This window comes from Mixophyes fleayi, chromosome 8 (assembly GCF_038048845.1).
Source record: "Mixophyes fleayi isolate aMixFle1 chromosome 8, aMixFle1.hap1, whole genome shotgun sequence".
In the NCBI taxonomy this organism is placed as follows: domain Eukaryota; kingdom Metazoa; phylum Chordata; class Amphibia; order Anura; family Limnodynastidae; genus Mixophyes; species Mixophyes fleayi.
The window spans coordinates 48,468,820-48,485,582 of record NC_134409.1 but is presented as its reverse complement, the minus strand read 5'-3'; the positions used below and the strand labels follow the sequence as shown (position 1 = coordinate 48,485,582).

The 16,763-nt window shown below is 37.0% G+C and overlaps 2 protein-coding genes across 4 annotated transcripts in view; one reads left to right on the top strand and one right to left on the bottom strand.

The window, feature by feature from the left end:
* Positions 1-16,763, top strand: part of DBT (dihydrolipoamide branched chain transacylase E2) — a 269,271-nt gene that overhangs the window by 163,705 nt on the left and 88,803 nt on the right. The gene's annotated exons all lie outside the window — the stretch shown is intronic.
* The window catches only part of SLC35A3 (solute carrier family 35 member A3), a 36,032-nt gene that overhangs the window by 10,368 nt on the left and 8,901 nt on the right, over positions 1-16,763 (bottom strand). The window contains exons 1-2 of one of the 2 annotated variants that reach the window (XM_075182528.1): positions 9,528-9,770; positions 5,644-5,848 (exon numbers count right to left, since the gene is read on the bottom strand). In XM_075182528.1, the coding sequence (XP_075038629.1) occupies positions 5,644-5,848; positions 9,528-9,578 (256 nt within the window). In that variant the 5' untranslated portion in view covers positions 9,579-9,770. Of the gene's footprint in view, positions 1-5,643; positions 5,849-9,527; positions 9,771-16,763 lie in introns of those variants that run through there. The other variant, XM_075182529.1, reaches the window with a different exon arrangement.

The window sequence follows — 16,763 nt, the reverse complement described above, 5'->3', positions numbered from 1 at the left end:
AGGGGTGGTGTTGTTGAGGGCTTTGTAGGTAAGGGTGAGCAATTTGATTGGACACAGGGAGCTAGTGTAGAGATTTGCTCAGTGGTGAAGCAGATGTGGAGCAGTGAGAGAGGAAGATCAGTCTTGCAGCAGCATTTAGGATGGATTGAAGTGTGGATATATTGGTGGCGGAAATGCCAGATAGCAGGAGGTTGCAGAAGTCAAGAGGGGAGATGATGAGAGAAAGTTTTGTTGAGTAAGAAAAGGGCATATTCTGGCAATGTTTTTATGGTGAAATTGACAGGACTGGGAGAGAGTCTGGATATGAGGAATAAAACAGAGGGAGGAGTGAAGTGTGAGACTGCGGTAATTATGGTGTTATTGACAGTGAGGGATATTTGAGGGGAGGTGGCGATTCTGGCAGGAGGGAAGATAATAAGCTCTGTTTTAGATATGTTGAGCTTTAGGTAGCGTTGGGACATCTATGTGGAGATAGCTAAAAGAAAGTTGATTACTCGAGAACAGAAGGGGAGATATCAGGGGAAGACATGTAGATTTGGGTGTTATCAGCGTAGAGGTGGTACTAGAGGCAGAATTAGTGAATTAGTGCTCATGTACTTCACTAATTCTATTTACTTCACTTTCTTGCAATTTCAAATAAAGAAATAAAACACTTTTTTTGTCCATTTTGGGTAGATTACTTTTACTGTGACAGGAGGTATAAGCAAACTAAGAGTATTTTCCAAAAATACAAAGTCTTCTGAAAATAAACAAGATATCATGTGTGTTGGTATCACACAAGAAAATTACTGATATTGATGTTAGAATGTGACCAACCAAAACAGGCTCAGTGGTGACGGGGGTTAACAGAGTTAAACCCAGCGTTTGAAAGCAGTAAATAACTTAGGAATAGTAGAATCTATCTGTAATGCAAATAGGCATACAAAGGGCTAGGGGTGGAAGGGATCCTGCATCTCTGCTGGGATGGATGCATTAGTCCATCGTTGTGGACGAGTTCTAACTAAATGCAACAAAAATGCTCCAATGGAAAACGACATCCCTCAATACCCTGTAAGCCAGGAGAACAAAAAGGGTCATAAATTAGCTTGAGACCTGATTCGATATTCGTGCCTAGGTGATAGAACATCTCCTCCAAACACAGCTTCCAATATGGTGCATGCCCCAGATTCTGGACTGTTAGGGAACTTAGATGCAGAGTGCTGCAGACAGTAACTGCTCTAGGAGCCTGCTAGTTCATAAATCACAATTGAACTCTCCTCTAGAGAGGATTTTCATATTATAATGGGTCAATAGGCATTTACAAGGAGGAAATCACTGATTTAAAAAGTGGCCTCTCGCATACTAAAGGCAAAATATGTGACCTATAACACTCTCAGGGTTGTATTTATTAAGAATAATTCAATACAGTCTTACACTCTTCTTTCCAAATACAAGCTGCTTGTATATAATGTTCATAGTCCCATATGGATGAATTAAAACATAGGGCTAGGTGCTGCAATCTGAGAATAAAGAAATTGTTTGAGCAAATGATTTCCCTTTGAAAGACATTGTATTTATAATGCTGGCAGAAAGGGCACAATAGCCATCATATATTGCCAACTTAAAACCTGATCCACCCCTACAAGAATTGCATGAGGCAACCTGGGAGCGAAATCTTTGGATATCACTGGACGATGAGGAATGGTCCTCCAATACAAACACCTAGTGATCCATCCACACTCCACCTAAACAGACCCATAAACAAACACATCGATCATATATATGTACAGCTTCTAAACTTTCGATAGCCAGACAGTGGAAAAGCCCCTTCGGTCCTCGAGATGCGCTCGGATAAACCGTATAAAGGCATGTTTCATCCATGGAATTTAGTACAGGCTTACTCAATAATTCCCTACCCAAGCATCATAAGACATGGAACCTATTGTTCCAATTTCACAACTCTCCAACTTCAAGGATGACCCTAAGCTTACACGACAAGGCTTTTCCACCCTTCCACAGCTCTTCCACTTTACCTCCCTTCCCCCATCCCCACTTTATTTCCTCAGTAAAAATTAAAAACACTGAAGTAATAAGAAATCTGAGGACATTACTAATGGAAACCCATTTATGCATAGATCTCAGATACACTGCTTAATTCTTTGAGTTGGTTTCCCACTCCGGCATTATGTCTCTACTTCCTATGTTGAACATATTGAATAGTTTTTATATACATTTGACTGCTAATGTTACCTTCTTTTTTCTCCTCTTATGTATATGTTGCAGAGTTCAATAAAAATGTAGTTTAAAAAAAAATAATAATCGAGACTGTACTAGTTATCATAATCAAATCTGCAGGAACTGTGCTTTACAGGCTGCACAGGGACTATCACTCCACAGGCTGACTTGCCGACAAACGTATGCAAGTAATTTGTTATTCACTCTTCTACAATCCGAAGACAGATATTCTTTGTAATAGCAGGAAGGCCGATTCGCTTAAATACAGAAGCTCTGAATATCAGATTTACCAGGAATTATCCAGATTTAAGCTGGGGATACACTTATGCAATTATTGTGCAGATTGCATGATAAATTACCATTTGGTCAGATATTGCAGGAGGGTCTACGTTCCCACAATCATGTTTTATCGCACAAAAGCATATTACAGCCTTTGAAGTGGTTTTCTAAACTTCCTAAAAATTACGATCAACAAAGGAACGATGTTTGGCAAATGTGAAAGTGTGTACGCACTCACAACCAGCAGCTATCTGTAGTTTGTATCAAGTCACAATCTTTTCAGCAGATGGTTATGAAAGATGAAGATCACAGATCTGAAGGTAAATTGTGTACGCATGAATGTGCATGCTCAGCAGAGCTTTCAATCATTGGTGAAATCATTAGAGACATTGCATATGAAGTATTATTGCATAGGTGTACCCAGCACAGAGCTTTAAACCCCCATAACTGATGTCCAGAGAAGGAGACAGAGAGCTATCGACTCGCCTCAATAGCACTTTCATTCTGCTCATATAAGTTATATATTCCTGACCCCAGTTATATTCCATGGGTGATGCCAGGGATTCCTTCATTTCCACAATTCTGAATTTGTGGCAACAGTGCAGTCTGCTAGAGCCAAGAAACACAGCTCTGGCCTTTCACGTTTGTCATCTACATCTACAGCAGCAGATTCTAAGATTTCTTACAGATGGGTTTCAAGATGCATGGATTGTCCTGACTGTTCAGACACTCCGCACCCCCATTCCTTGTTTGTCCATGACGCTCTTTTTCCCAAAATCAGGGTGCTTGTGTTTAAATACGTTTCTACCTTTTATAATTTGAAATGCACAGTACAAGTGTAAAAATTTGACACGGACGTACATAAATAATAACTGGATGCTGCTGCTAAGTGTGGAAGTCGGATTTTAAAAACAAAAAAAAACAAAAAAAAACACACAACATACTGACAGTACAAGATTCTGGCCAAAGCTAAAAGACACATTAAATCAGGCTAACAACATTAGGCACAGCCAGGATTGGCCCCAAACACAAATATTTTATGACATTTATAAAATGACATGACAAATTAAATATTTAATGTGCCACTGATTACATCACATAGAACATTTCAAACATTATTACATTCCTTATGACATCAAAGGATTACATCAGCAATCACAAGTAACACTAATCACATTACTAGGTAGCTTTCAGTGCATTATAGTCAATATAATGCATGCAAGGCAGTGGTTCCCAAACTGTGCACCTAGGCTCCCTGGGGTGCCTTGGCCAGGGCCAGTGGTAAGCAAGGTGGGGGACTACTTGGAAATAATCTTGGCTTAGGGGTACCTTGAAAAATTTTTGGAGACCCTAAGGGTGCCTTGAACTGAAAAAGTTTGGAATCCACTGGTGTAAGGAATTGCCTTAGATGAGATAAACAGAGGCAGCTGTCTAAGGCAGGAGGTTTGCAGGACAAGAAAATTTTCAATAAATAAATTTAAATAAATTTCAACTTTATTACTGGAAAAAGTGAAAATTCGTGGTTCCAACCTTACTGGTGGATATAATAATAATTGGCGATATATTTTTTCTTAAAACGGCCACACATGGGTCATTCCTGTGGCTCAGCGTAAGCGCGAGGTTCAACTAACAAAATTACTTATGGTGTTCATGGACCTGTTAATGTGATCAGAAGATGACTGCATGTAAGTCGACATGGCCATCTGCAGCCATCACCCCACCACATTTACAAAGATACCTGATAATGATCTTACCAATTTCAATGGGATCATTTTTTACATAAGGGTAGTATTCATGCCATACACGCTGGGATAATGGGCCAATTGCTGCATACTGCAGCATAAATGGACAGCATTAACGTGTGCACTACATAGATGGTGCTGTGCACCCAACCACTGAGTAAAATGGATCACTTATAGTTATAGGGCCTGATTCATTAAGGAACTTAGGCAAGATATTACTTCCTTAAGTCTTCTGGACAAAAAAAAACCATGAAAGGGGTGAAAATTAGTTTTATATTTTGCACATAAGTTAAATACTGACAGTTTTTTCATGTAGCACATGAATACTTGATAGCTTATTTGTACACTGAAATTTAAAGTCGATATTTGTGTGCTACATGAAACAGTCAGAATTTGACTTATGTGCAAAATATAAAACTAATTTTCACCCCTTGTATTTTAACATGGTTTTGTCCAGGAGACTTAAGGAAGAAATGTCTTGCCTAAGTTCCTTAATGAATCAGGCCTGTAGAGGCTGGTTATTCTTAGTATTTGTTCATTATGTTTGACAGAAGATGAAGTTTATAGACAGCAAATATGTTAATCACAATCATATTATGATCAGAGCCTGCAAAAAGAAGGTTAGTTATGATTTGCAAGTTATAATTAAAGTTATTACTGGATTATGTAAGAATGAACATGTTCTACCTGTTCTTTATTACACTGCTGGTATTTAGACACACCTGTATATAAAGCACACCTATTTTTAACCCAACTTGTCTCATTAATGTTGGCGTCACATGAGTGCGGAAACGCTGGTGATTTTTTAAATAGCATAGCACAACGTCCATAAACGCTTAATCCACTACTGTGGGGACAAGTTAAAGTGAATTGTCTCATCCCGTCACATGAGAGATTAAACTGAGGAAAGTGTTGTCTGTAGTGTCTTCAGAGCTTAATGCCTCTCGTGTGACAGGGCAGGAGTATTGCCACTTCGCTACAGCTGGTGACCACAGTAGCGATTGTGCACTTATGAACACAACACTTTCTAGTTGAAAAAAAAAAAGAGTCTATATGACACCACCCTAAGTAAAACATTTACTTGACAAATGCTTAATTAAAAATATGTTACATGGTAATTTAACACAAAGTACCTGGCACCTACAGTGGATGCAATTGTTTTATGATCTGCACCAATATGCAGTCAATTTATTAAGAACTTGTGACTTCACCTACGTGCCTTATACTTTAATAATGTGTCACTAGTCCCTACTGAACAGACATGTTGCATTCCCACGTATCTTGTTATTGTCTGAGACACGGTAAACACTTCCTCCTTTGTTATATGACATATTATTTAGGCTATGAAGCATGGTAGCCTTCACTTAAATAGACTATAGAACAGTAAATGAGCTTCTGATATACTTACTGCTTTCTTTATATACCAGAAGGATGCACGCTACAATTTTTAGCACCTCTGCAGCCACTACAGCAGTTGAAGACAAGTATCTTGGCCCCTCCTCCTTCAGCGTGCGAGAATAGCGCATTGTGAGGACCAAACTTGTGGTCTGAAACACTAGGATCCCTAGAGAGATGTATTTCAGGGGTAAGGCCATTGTGGTTTCTTGAGTATTCTGGAAACAAAAAAAAAAGAAAAAATATTTACATACACACAGGAGTTTAGGGTGTTATCTGAATAATTTCTGTCTAATTACCACCCCACCAGTCTATCAAACACTCAAAGCCTTGGAAAAGTTTAGGCTTCAATTTTTCAGAAATAAAGCAGTCAAAATATTTGAAGGTAGCTTCAGAAAAGCTAAAACGGAGCTCTGGGATATTACAAAAGGAAGAGGTTTTCTTTTGTGCAAGATACATATTTCTGATGTGAACGTGTTTCGCCTAGACACAGTGTTACAGAAGCAAAACACCTGCTCTGATAACAGATAAAAGCTGTAAATACTGTTCAACGCTAGCAGGAAAAAATATATAAATATAATATATCTATATATTAAGATTTATAGAGTTCTATATTATTTCTACACCTGTCACACAAGCAATTAAACAGTTGCTATAAAACTATTTAGATACGGGCCAGATTCATTAAGGAAAGTAAGTGCAAATTAGTTTATTATTTTGCACACAAGTTAAATACTGGCTTTTTTTTTTTTTTTTCACGATAGCTTTACATTTACACTTAAACGTAAAGTTGACCTAGGACATGCCCTACCCAAACTATAAATCTCTCCGCACATTTTAAGTTTAGCTCCCCCTCCAATGCAACATGGTTATGCCAAGGTGCAAAGTTATTTATTTTTTTGCTCTACTTTCCTTGATGACTCAGGCCCAATGTGGTGGAAAAACAAATATCCAAGAGCCTTTGCTTGAGCAGCTGATTTTTCTGCTGTGTTAAAACAGCAAGTATAATACCATCCTCATATTACTCACAATAGCTGCCCCCACCAACTACATCATGCTAACAGTGTGATTTATAAATGTATTTACATATATACATTTTCTATTTCCTAGTGTACTTCAATGGGCAATGTGAAGTGACGGCATTTTAAAGTGCCGACATATTCTGCGGTCGCAATTAATAGGAGCGGGGTCGGAAGTTTTCAGTATCTCTTTCAAATTAAGTCTAAATTTTTGTTACGTCGCCCTCATTGTATTCAGATTTTTTGTGCCGCAATACTCAGTGTAGCTATTATTTAATTCCGACTTCAATTACTTAATCATTATAAGCACTTACATTGCAATAAAAAAACAGAATTATGTAGTTATCAAATACTGCAAACACAGGGTACTAAAGACGTGGCTACTTTTGACCACAAATCCAGTACTAATTAAACCTATTCTGCTCTTTCCCAGCGCTGATTATCTTTATCACGCGTACAATCAAACACCATAATCTAGGTCCACAAAGCCAAGTAAAACATGATAACAGGCAATTCATTACTCTCATATTAGTCGGACCTGTTAATTTCTGGACGTGTAAATAACGTTTTACACAAAAGACTTCTAAGTTCAGAGATAAAAGACAAACAGAGACACATATGCATACATTATAGGGGCACTATTACCGTTATTACGGTACCTTTAACGCCGGCTTTCTGCTGGCAGCTCAGGGAGCTGCGAGCTCAAATCTGGGTTAGAATTACCGTAATAACTGTAATACTTTTAACGCTGCGTTACTTTTGCAAGTAACGTGGCTAATTGAATATGCCCCATAGAATTAGTAAACAATGCTCCAATTGTTTATTTATTAATTGTCATATTGAGCTGCTGTTGATAAACTGATGATCTGGAATCAAATATAAAAATAGAAGAAGTTTTTGTTTTTTGTAACTAAATAATAAATGAGTAAGATAAAGCGATCTGAAACTGAAAGCTGATATGATGATGTATAATCAAAATGCTTTGCAGAAGGGATGAACCAAATGCATTGTTACTTTAGGATGATTCTGCCAAATACCAAACTATATTAAAATTTGCATATTACAACCAAGAACGAGCAGATATATAGACATGATTAGAATAATCAAGTGTACTACAACTGAGGGAGATCCGGAATAAGCCAAACCAGAATCATTTTTAAATGTACAATGTTTTTCAACCCCATTAATTATTATTGTAGTATATCAGGCAGCTTATTCATACTACACGATCATTGACTGGGGATACAAATATGGTAGTATTCAATAAGATACTTAAAAATGCTCTGCTGTGGATCTCTCCGCAGCACAAGTAGTAGGACCAGTATTGTCGACATAAAGAGTATTGACACGTCATACCTGGATATATAAAAGTCACCTCTAAGAGTACACTCCCGCTGCATCCAGGTACTGATAGGTCACATATCATAATATACTCATTGTGGTGTAAAAATATAACAAAGATTCCTTAGCTAATGTATAACAATTCACCAATCAACTTGGATTGTCACCTCTGAACCTGACTGCAAACAAGTGTTTACAGTGTGGTCTTGCCAGTAAAAACGAAGCAGTTCACGTGGATCAATATTCTGCCCTCTCACACATTTGGGAAGAGATTATTAGTATTATTACTTATATGGAATTTGTTCATTCCATTCTAAACCTGAAAATCACATATTTATGCAGCCATGCTAGCCAGACACTCATCACCAAACATGTCCTTACTGTCCTATGTCACATTCCATATTGCCACCCACTTAAGCATAAAAAAGTACCTTTTTTAGACAATGTATAAGAGGATGAACTATAATGGTTTGTTATTTTAATGAATGTTAGTCGTTAAATGACAGTTATTCCTTGTCTATTGCCATATTTCTGTGAATGTCTGTCGTACATATCCAGTCACAGACTTAATTACATAAACTGCCCTGTTATCAGCATAGATGGTAAATCTCCTTAACCTGTATAATACCACACTTTTAACGTAGATAACCATAGAAGAGCATTTCCATCATTATACAATTCAGTTATGCTCACTAATATAGCAGAGTAGTGTCCATTCAGAAAGATCATTATGGCAGGTATGAAACAGACTTTTAAAAAGGACACTTCAAAAGGAGAATCAGGATTACAAAGCGTTTACTATGTTGTGAAAAAAATGAAACAATCTAGAGATGCAATTCAAATAATTTACATTGAAGTTTTTTTAAAAATGAAATAATGTGCAAAAAAAAATAAATGTAAAAAAAATAAATAAATTAGAAACAAAAATAATACACAAATAAAAGCATTCATGACAACACAGCTTCAGTACATTCCTGCCCGAGCACAGTGGAGTTAAAACATAACAAAAATTAAACAAATTATGCTGAAATATACCATAAATGGTATACTGCTCGTGTACACACCTATGTCAGCGAATGGATTATCAGGAGTATGGTCAGAGTGGAAAAGTATTAAAAGCACAATGAAAAAAAAAATGGGTATGTGAAGGACCCATTGTAAATATCACTCAAAAGGCATTGCTTGAATTCACTCCATACATTCATTTATATGGAAGAGGTCATGACAAAAAAAATGTAAAATTTGAAAATAAAAAGTTACTCAGCGTTTGTGAAATATGTATAGCAATAGTATTCACTGAATAAAGTTTTTTTTTTAAAAAAAAAAGTAATTACTGTAATTACTTTGCTACTGAGCATAGGCTTTCTTGACAGAAAGTAGAAATCCTAGAAGTGAACAACTATTATGACCGGATTCTGCACTGAAAGCAAACAGATTAGGCAGACAAAGCAATGTCAATACTGTCTGACACCATGTAGGTCACACTGCCTTTCTATTCTTTAAGCAATCCATTTAAAGTAGTGTGCATTATACATACAGGCTGGGTGGTCTCTGGCTCTGGTGCTTCCTCTTTTTCAGGGTCACCCATGGTAACTTCTCAGCGCACGATTTCCCCCCTACAACTAATTATTTTCACAAGCCTGCAGGATGTCCTGCAGTAGTATAGCATTATCCAGGCAAATTACTGCATTCGGTTTCAGCTTGTGTTCTAAACAAAAAACTGAGAGAAAAAAAAAACCTGTGCAACAGGAGGAGCCACTCTGAGAACTTTACTGCCATGTCACCAAAACAGGTTTGTAAGTAATAAAGACACGATACACGCCCAGATGGTACATTTCAGTCTCTGGAGGATGGCGTATTAATCCAAGGTTCTGTTCACAGCAGTACACGCTGTACCAGGATGTGGAATTCCTCATCCATTGAGCTGCACGCTGGAAAGGGTGAAGCCAGTGCAAACAGCAGCTCTTTGTACATGCAAAGAATCAACAGCCCATTGGTACAAATCCCCTCCCCTGCACCGACCTGAACGCAACTAAACTTAGCAGTAACTGCAAGAAAGATCAAGAGGAGCTGTCCAGAACACAGAAGATCTTCAATAAGAAATATTGTGTGTAATAGGAAATGTATGCAATGCTGTCACTGTAAAACAGTTACATAATGAATAAGCTTTTAGGTACTTTCATCATCATCATTTTATATAGCGCCAGCAATTACTTTGCAACATTTTTTTCTCCAAGCTCCAAAATACTCATGTTTTAAATTTATAACTAATGGCAATTGGTATAGGTCTAGAAGTACAGAAATACATGCAAAGTATTGATCACATAGAATGTATGAAATGGTAAGGAGAAAGCCTATCAACAAATCTAGTGCACAATGCTGTTACGTAACTAAATTCACAGGCAAACTCTAAAGTTACAGAAAGTAAAGATCTCTCACTGACATTTGCTCAAATAGGATTAAAAATAAAAAAAAAGTCTGGTCCTGCCCCAAAATCAGATCTCTATGGGACGAAGTTTTCGGATTAATATGACAAGTAACTTCGCTATTACACCTCATCCATCTCTGGCCGTTCTCCAACTCTATCCACCGGACTCCCAGCTCACCACCATTATGTAACGGGACACACTTTAATTGCCGCTAGAGCTGCCATTGCTCAAGACTGGAAGAACCCTGCTCTCCCTCCTCTCTCTAAAATTATGGCAAAAACTCAGCACAGTTATATGATGGAAACTATAGGTTTCAAATATTCCACTTCAGCTTCTTCCCCCCCTGATGAAATGGTTCACTTGGTCTGATTACTATGCTACTCATAGGACTGCACTCTCACCCTCTGGGTCCAACTAGGATCATACTATCTCTTCTTGACCCCCCCCTTCCATAGGGGACTATTGCATACACCACCTTACTACCTACTTATATCAGCTCCAGGAGTTGACTCGATCCCTCATACCCCCTACTCACTTTTACCGTTTAACTTGTACTATACCCCTGTATCATTTTGGTTTTGATATATGATTGTATATGTTAACAATACCTGACGCTTTTAAATGCCACTTAAACTTTGATTGTTCAGGCACAGGTATATTTCACTTGTGTTATTTTCTGTTTTTCTTTGGAAAATTTAATAAAAAACATTTTTGAGTAAAAAAAAAAAAATCTGGTTCACATACTACATATAAATATATTCAATTATGGCACATGGGCAATTTGTGGCAGCAATTTCAACAAGGATTAGGTAAAATCCAGAACACCGGATTGAGTCTGCTTCCTGCTGGTTGGTGTCTTGAGCTGCATTTTCTCTCCCTGTATAAATCATATTTATTCTGTTCCGCTACATAGATATGTTCTTTGAAGGGTGTGTAGTGTTTATAAGTTCTATATAAATCGCCTATGTCTGGCAAAACTATTCCACATATATTATATATATATATATATATATATATATATATATATATATATATATATATATATATATATATATATATATATATATATATATATATATATATATATATATTGAATCCTCCAGTGAATAAATATTTTCAATTTTAATGCATTCAAATTTGATTGAATATACCATCTATGGAAGTTAATCTGTTGCCTTGAAGTTCTTGATGATCCGATAAATGGTTGATTTAGGTGCAACCTTACTAGCATGATGCAATGATGGCTGCACGTGTTTCCTTGCAGGTAACCATGGTTTACATAGGAAGAACAATGATTTCAAGCAGCACACTCCTTTTAAAACTTTCAGTCTATTATTCTAACTCAATCAGCATGACAGAGTGATCTCCAGCCTTGTCCTCGTCAACACTCTCACCTGTGTTATTGAGAGAATCAGTGACCCTAAGTCAGCTGGTCCTTTTGTGACAGGACTGAAATGCAGTGGAATTGTTGTTTTTGGGATAAAGTTCATTGTCATGGCAAAGAGGGACTTCAAAATTAATTGCAATTAATTTGATCTCCCTTCGTGACATTCTGGAGTATATGCAAATTTCCATCATAAAAACGGAGGTAGCAGACTTTGTGAAAAATAATATTTCTGTCATTCTCAAAACTTATGGTCATGACTTCAATCTTTAAACCAACAATGTGTTTTAAAAGTAGACAAAGCAATGATGATGGTTGTTGAAGAATCTTCTCCTATGATATGATTATCTAGCCATTTCATGCATTGTTCAAAGTATCTCCCCTCCTCCCAGCAACATGGTAACATTAGCTATTTTGCATGTGTTTTTAAAACCCCACACACAACTCAGGTATCAAAGCTGTTATCTGAAACTGACCAGAGACAAAGGAGGGTGTTGGGACACTGGGAGGGTCACTTGCTTTCTACTGTTGGACACATACACAGTGGGGAGAACCAACTGGGGTGATGACATCACCCCTGGACACAAGAAGCTCCACGTGTGTGGTGAATCACCACACACTCTGCTGCTGGGGAGGCTGGGAGTTTCCGAGTCTGGACTATAAAAGGCTTGACCCTGGATGCCCCTACTCTCTCGTTGCCTGCTGCCCCTGGACAACAAGCATTACATTACACTGCACTACACTTCACTACATAAAACATATAGGACACACTACACTACAAAAATTCTATAGATACTCTACACTACAAAAAAATACACATTATACTACATTAGGGACACACTACACTACAGAAAAGGTATATTATAGATACACTACACTACAGAAAATATACATATTATACTGCACTACAGGAAAGATCTACAGAAAACCTACACTAAGCTACAGGAAAGGATTCTATACTACAAGAATGTTCCCACTGCACTGCAGACTAAAAAGTGGATCCAAGATACAAGGATTTGATAAGTATCATTGATAATATATACATATAAAGCTATGTGTGCTTGTAATGTGAATTTTTTAATATATATATATATATATATATATATATATATATATATATATATATATATATATATATATATATATATATATGACTGTGTAGCTATTGTCTGATATCTGTGATCGTTAAATCAATATTATAAATACTGATTCTCATCAAGGATACATATGTAAAGCTAGGATTGTGTAAGGAATAACGGTGGTGAACCTAGAGTTAAATGTATATTGATATACTATGTTATGTTGAACAACGTTATTTTATATGTGTGAACTGTGAATACAAGCTGTTCTGTAAAATACTTTGATTTAAATACATACATATGTTGTGAGTATTGGTTATTTATAACGAATATATACTGTGAATTACTGCTGAGATACAGTAGTTATATGATAAATAATTTTGTGAAGCTTAAGTGTTATTTAGTGTGGTCCAAAGACTGAGTAAGGCAACATTGTGTAAGGAAAAGTGCATAAAAGTGTGAGTTTTATAACGAGTGTATCTAAGAACAGAATATGAGGATAGCGTGCGCATGTGAGGCGCAACCACAAGTCCTTTTACAATGGTACATGTCTCAAAATAGTTTTTACGTAGTATCTTCTACATACACCATCCTCTAAAACAAGTGAATTCACTTAACCCTTTTACTGCACAATTCACCCTATATGTACATATATATCATAGCTCTGCATTCTGCCTGCCAGAATGGATGTCTGAATACATTAGCCACCCATTCCAGGTACAAGAACAGGGCTCTTAGTACCTTATCCATCTATTCTGGGTACTGGAATGGTGGTGCGAGTACTTAACCATGCATTCCGGCTGCCAGATTGGGACTCTGAGTACCATAACCATCTTTTCCTGATGATTGTATAAGGCTTTGTGTATATTAACCATCAATTATATCTATCTGACATACGCAGCAAAATGGATGATTAAAGTCCCATTCAGGTAGCTGGAAGTTATGACGTATGTATGTGTACATGTATATATAAATACTACACAGTGCAGAGAACATAAGTGTGTTTGTGTATTACATATACATACACACTTGTGTTATCTGCACTGTGTAGTGTTTAGAAGAACAGATTGCACTACACATGGAGAGAAAACACAGCACTTAAGACACCAAGCAGCAAAGGGCGCTGCAAACTCATGCAGGCAATCCGGGTTTTAATTTAACCCATATTCATTTGAACAGCCTATAGAAAACACCATGGTTATCAATTTAAAGTATCCACTCTAATCCTTTAAAGACGATGATAGTATCGCTGCTAACCTTTTTTCTTTTGTTTAGTTACACAGTAAAATGGTAAAAAATAGCTAGTTATGTAATTTAAAAAACAAAACAAAAAAACAGCCTGCTTCTTGCAGGTTTTTTTTTTTACATCATAATATCCCCTTTGATGACATCAGAGACTGTGAAATTCCACATTTATTGCCACTGCACACCAACAAGTAAAAGATCTTAATAATATGCCCCCCTTTCCATAGGAGAGCCGGGGATTGCTTAGTACACCCATTTCTCCCAGTTATCCTCTCTTGGTTTTACAGCCTGGACGAAGTGTATGTGACTGTGTATACGAGTGTGAGGACCAATAAGATGTTGCGGCTTTTAACTGGTCTCCACTCACATACCCCCTCTGGCACAGACTCGGCTAGGATGTGAGGCAACTTAATAAGTTATTTAACGTTAGGTTGTAATGCAGCATTAACTAAAATGAAAATGGTAAATAAAACGTTTGTATACTTGTCAGTTACACGCATTTCTTTGCCAAAATTAAAGGCGAACACAAAATTACTTTTTAAGCTTCCAATCCCTGTAAACCCCAAGTAGCAGAACTCTGGGGGTTCCATGCCAGAAGAACAGAACTTCACCCTGCCTGCAGTACAACGCTACTTCCCACAAGAGAGTATAGACCAAGCAAGGTTCATTAACAAACCGCAAAAGTGTAAAACCAGAGAGCAAATGTTCTTTGGACATGTCACCTATTTTTGCACAACTGTTGACATTCACAACTGTTTTTGCATGAATTTGGCCAGTAAATAAAAGTTCATCCCCTCCACAGTAATGTTGTGCTTTCTCCTCTCTCTATATACTTGCAACAAAACATTGTTACATTGAAGGGCTCGACGTCACTGGTAAAGGCTTTCATTTTGTACCCAATTTCAGCTAAAAACAGCAGCAGATTTTACCAGCTGTGAATGACAACTTAATTCTATTAATAAGTGTATAAAATATATAAACCTTGCAAAGGAGTATTCCAGCTCCTCCCCTTGCGATGACAACATGAGGGAGCGTGGTCAGCAAATCTCTCCGATTTCCTTTTGAAGCAGCTTTTCTGCTTAAAAGGTACAGTAGGTGATATGCTGTGGTCTTGTTTTAAGAATTAGTCAGATGTATACAGTCACACTAGGGGCTAGATTTACTAAGCTGCGGGTTTGAAAAAGTGGGGATGTTGCCTATAGCAACCAATCAGATTCTAGCTGTCATTTTTAGAAAGTACTAAACAAATGAAAGCTAGAATCTAATTGGTTGCTATAGGCAACATCCCCACTTTTTCAAACCCGCAGCTTAGTAAATCTAGCCCCTGGTGTCTGTGAGCAGGTCTCTGCAAGAGGAAAGGTGAGCACTACAAGATCTTCCTGTGAGTAGCAGAGCATTGCCCTACTATTTACTGCTTATTCTTATCCAACCCAGAGAGACACTCCAGAGTAAAACTGTGGCATGCAGTATTTTCATTAGTAATGCTTGTATATATATATATATATATATATATATATATATATATATATATATATATATATATATATATATATATATATATATATATATATATTTATATTTACTTTCTTCCGGTAACTAGAATTGCTGCTCTTATATAAAATGTAATTGGCAAAATTAGATATACCTGCTACAGTGGATATAAAAAGTCTACACACAGTTATTGAAAATACAGGTGAATATGTTGTAAAGCCTGAGTTCAAGATACATATTGTGAGCCCTTTATCCACCTTTAAATGTGACCTCGCAACTAACATTATTCAAGTGAAAAATCAATAGACAATTTTTAATGAAAAGATGTTGAGATAAACAATCTACAATACTACGGTTGCATAAGTGTGCATACCCTTTTATAATGGGGCTCTTAGCTGTGTCCAGAGTTAACCAATTGCATTCAAAACCATGTTTAAAATATTATTAGCACACACCTTCCAGCAATAACAGCGATTGTGATTAACCCCAAATAAAGGTCAGCTTTTCCTCTAGGATTGCAGTTATATTGTTTGCATCCTACTGGGACAGCCATTAACTGCAAGGAGCTTTCAAATCATCTACTGGATTTAGAGGTATATTTACTAAACTGCAGGTTTGAAAAAGCGGAGATGTTGCCTATAGCAACCAACCAGATTCTGTCATTTTGCAGAATGTACTAAATAAATGACAGCTAGAATCTGATTGGTTGCTATAGGCAACATCTCCACTTTTTCAAACCCGCAGTTTAGTAAATATACCCCTTAGTGTTGAAAGGGGTAACGGGGTATAAAAGAATTTCAAAGGCATTACATGTACCATGGAACCCTGTGGAGACCATCATCAATAACCGGAGAAAATGTGGCAAAACAAGATCAGGATGTCCCTCCAAATTAATTTTTCCCTTGAATTTTGTTGGCTGCAAGGTTATATTAAACGTGGAAAACGGTCTGACATGATTTATATTGATTTCAGGCTTTACATCAAACACACCTGCAATTTCAAGTATAGACTTCTATATACTCTGTAACTGATGAGACACCAGAGGCCTCATTTAAAGTAGAAATCGAGTTAAAGACAAAATCTGCGTTTTGTATATGCACAATAAATGTGTCCGTACACATACCGTTTTCACGCATCTAAAGATA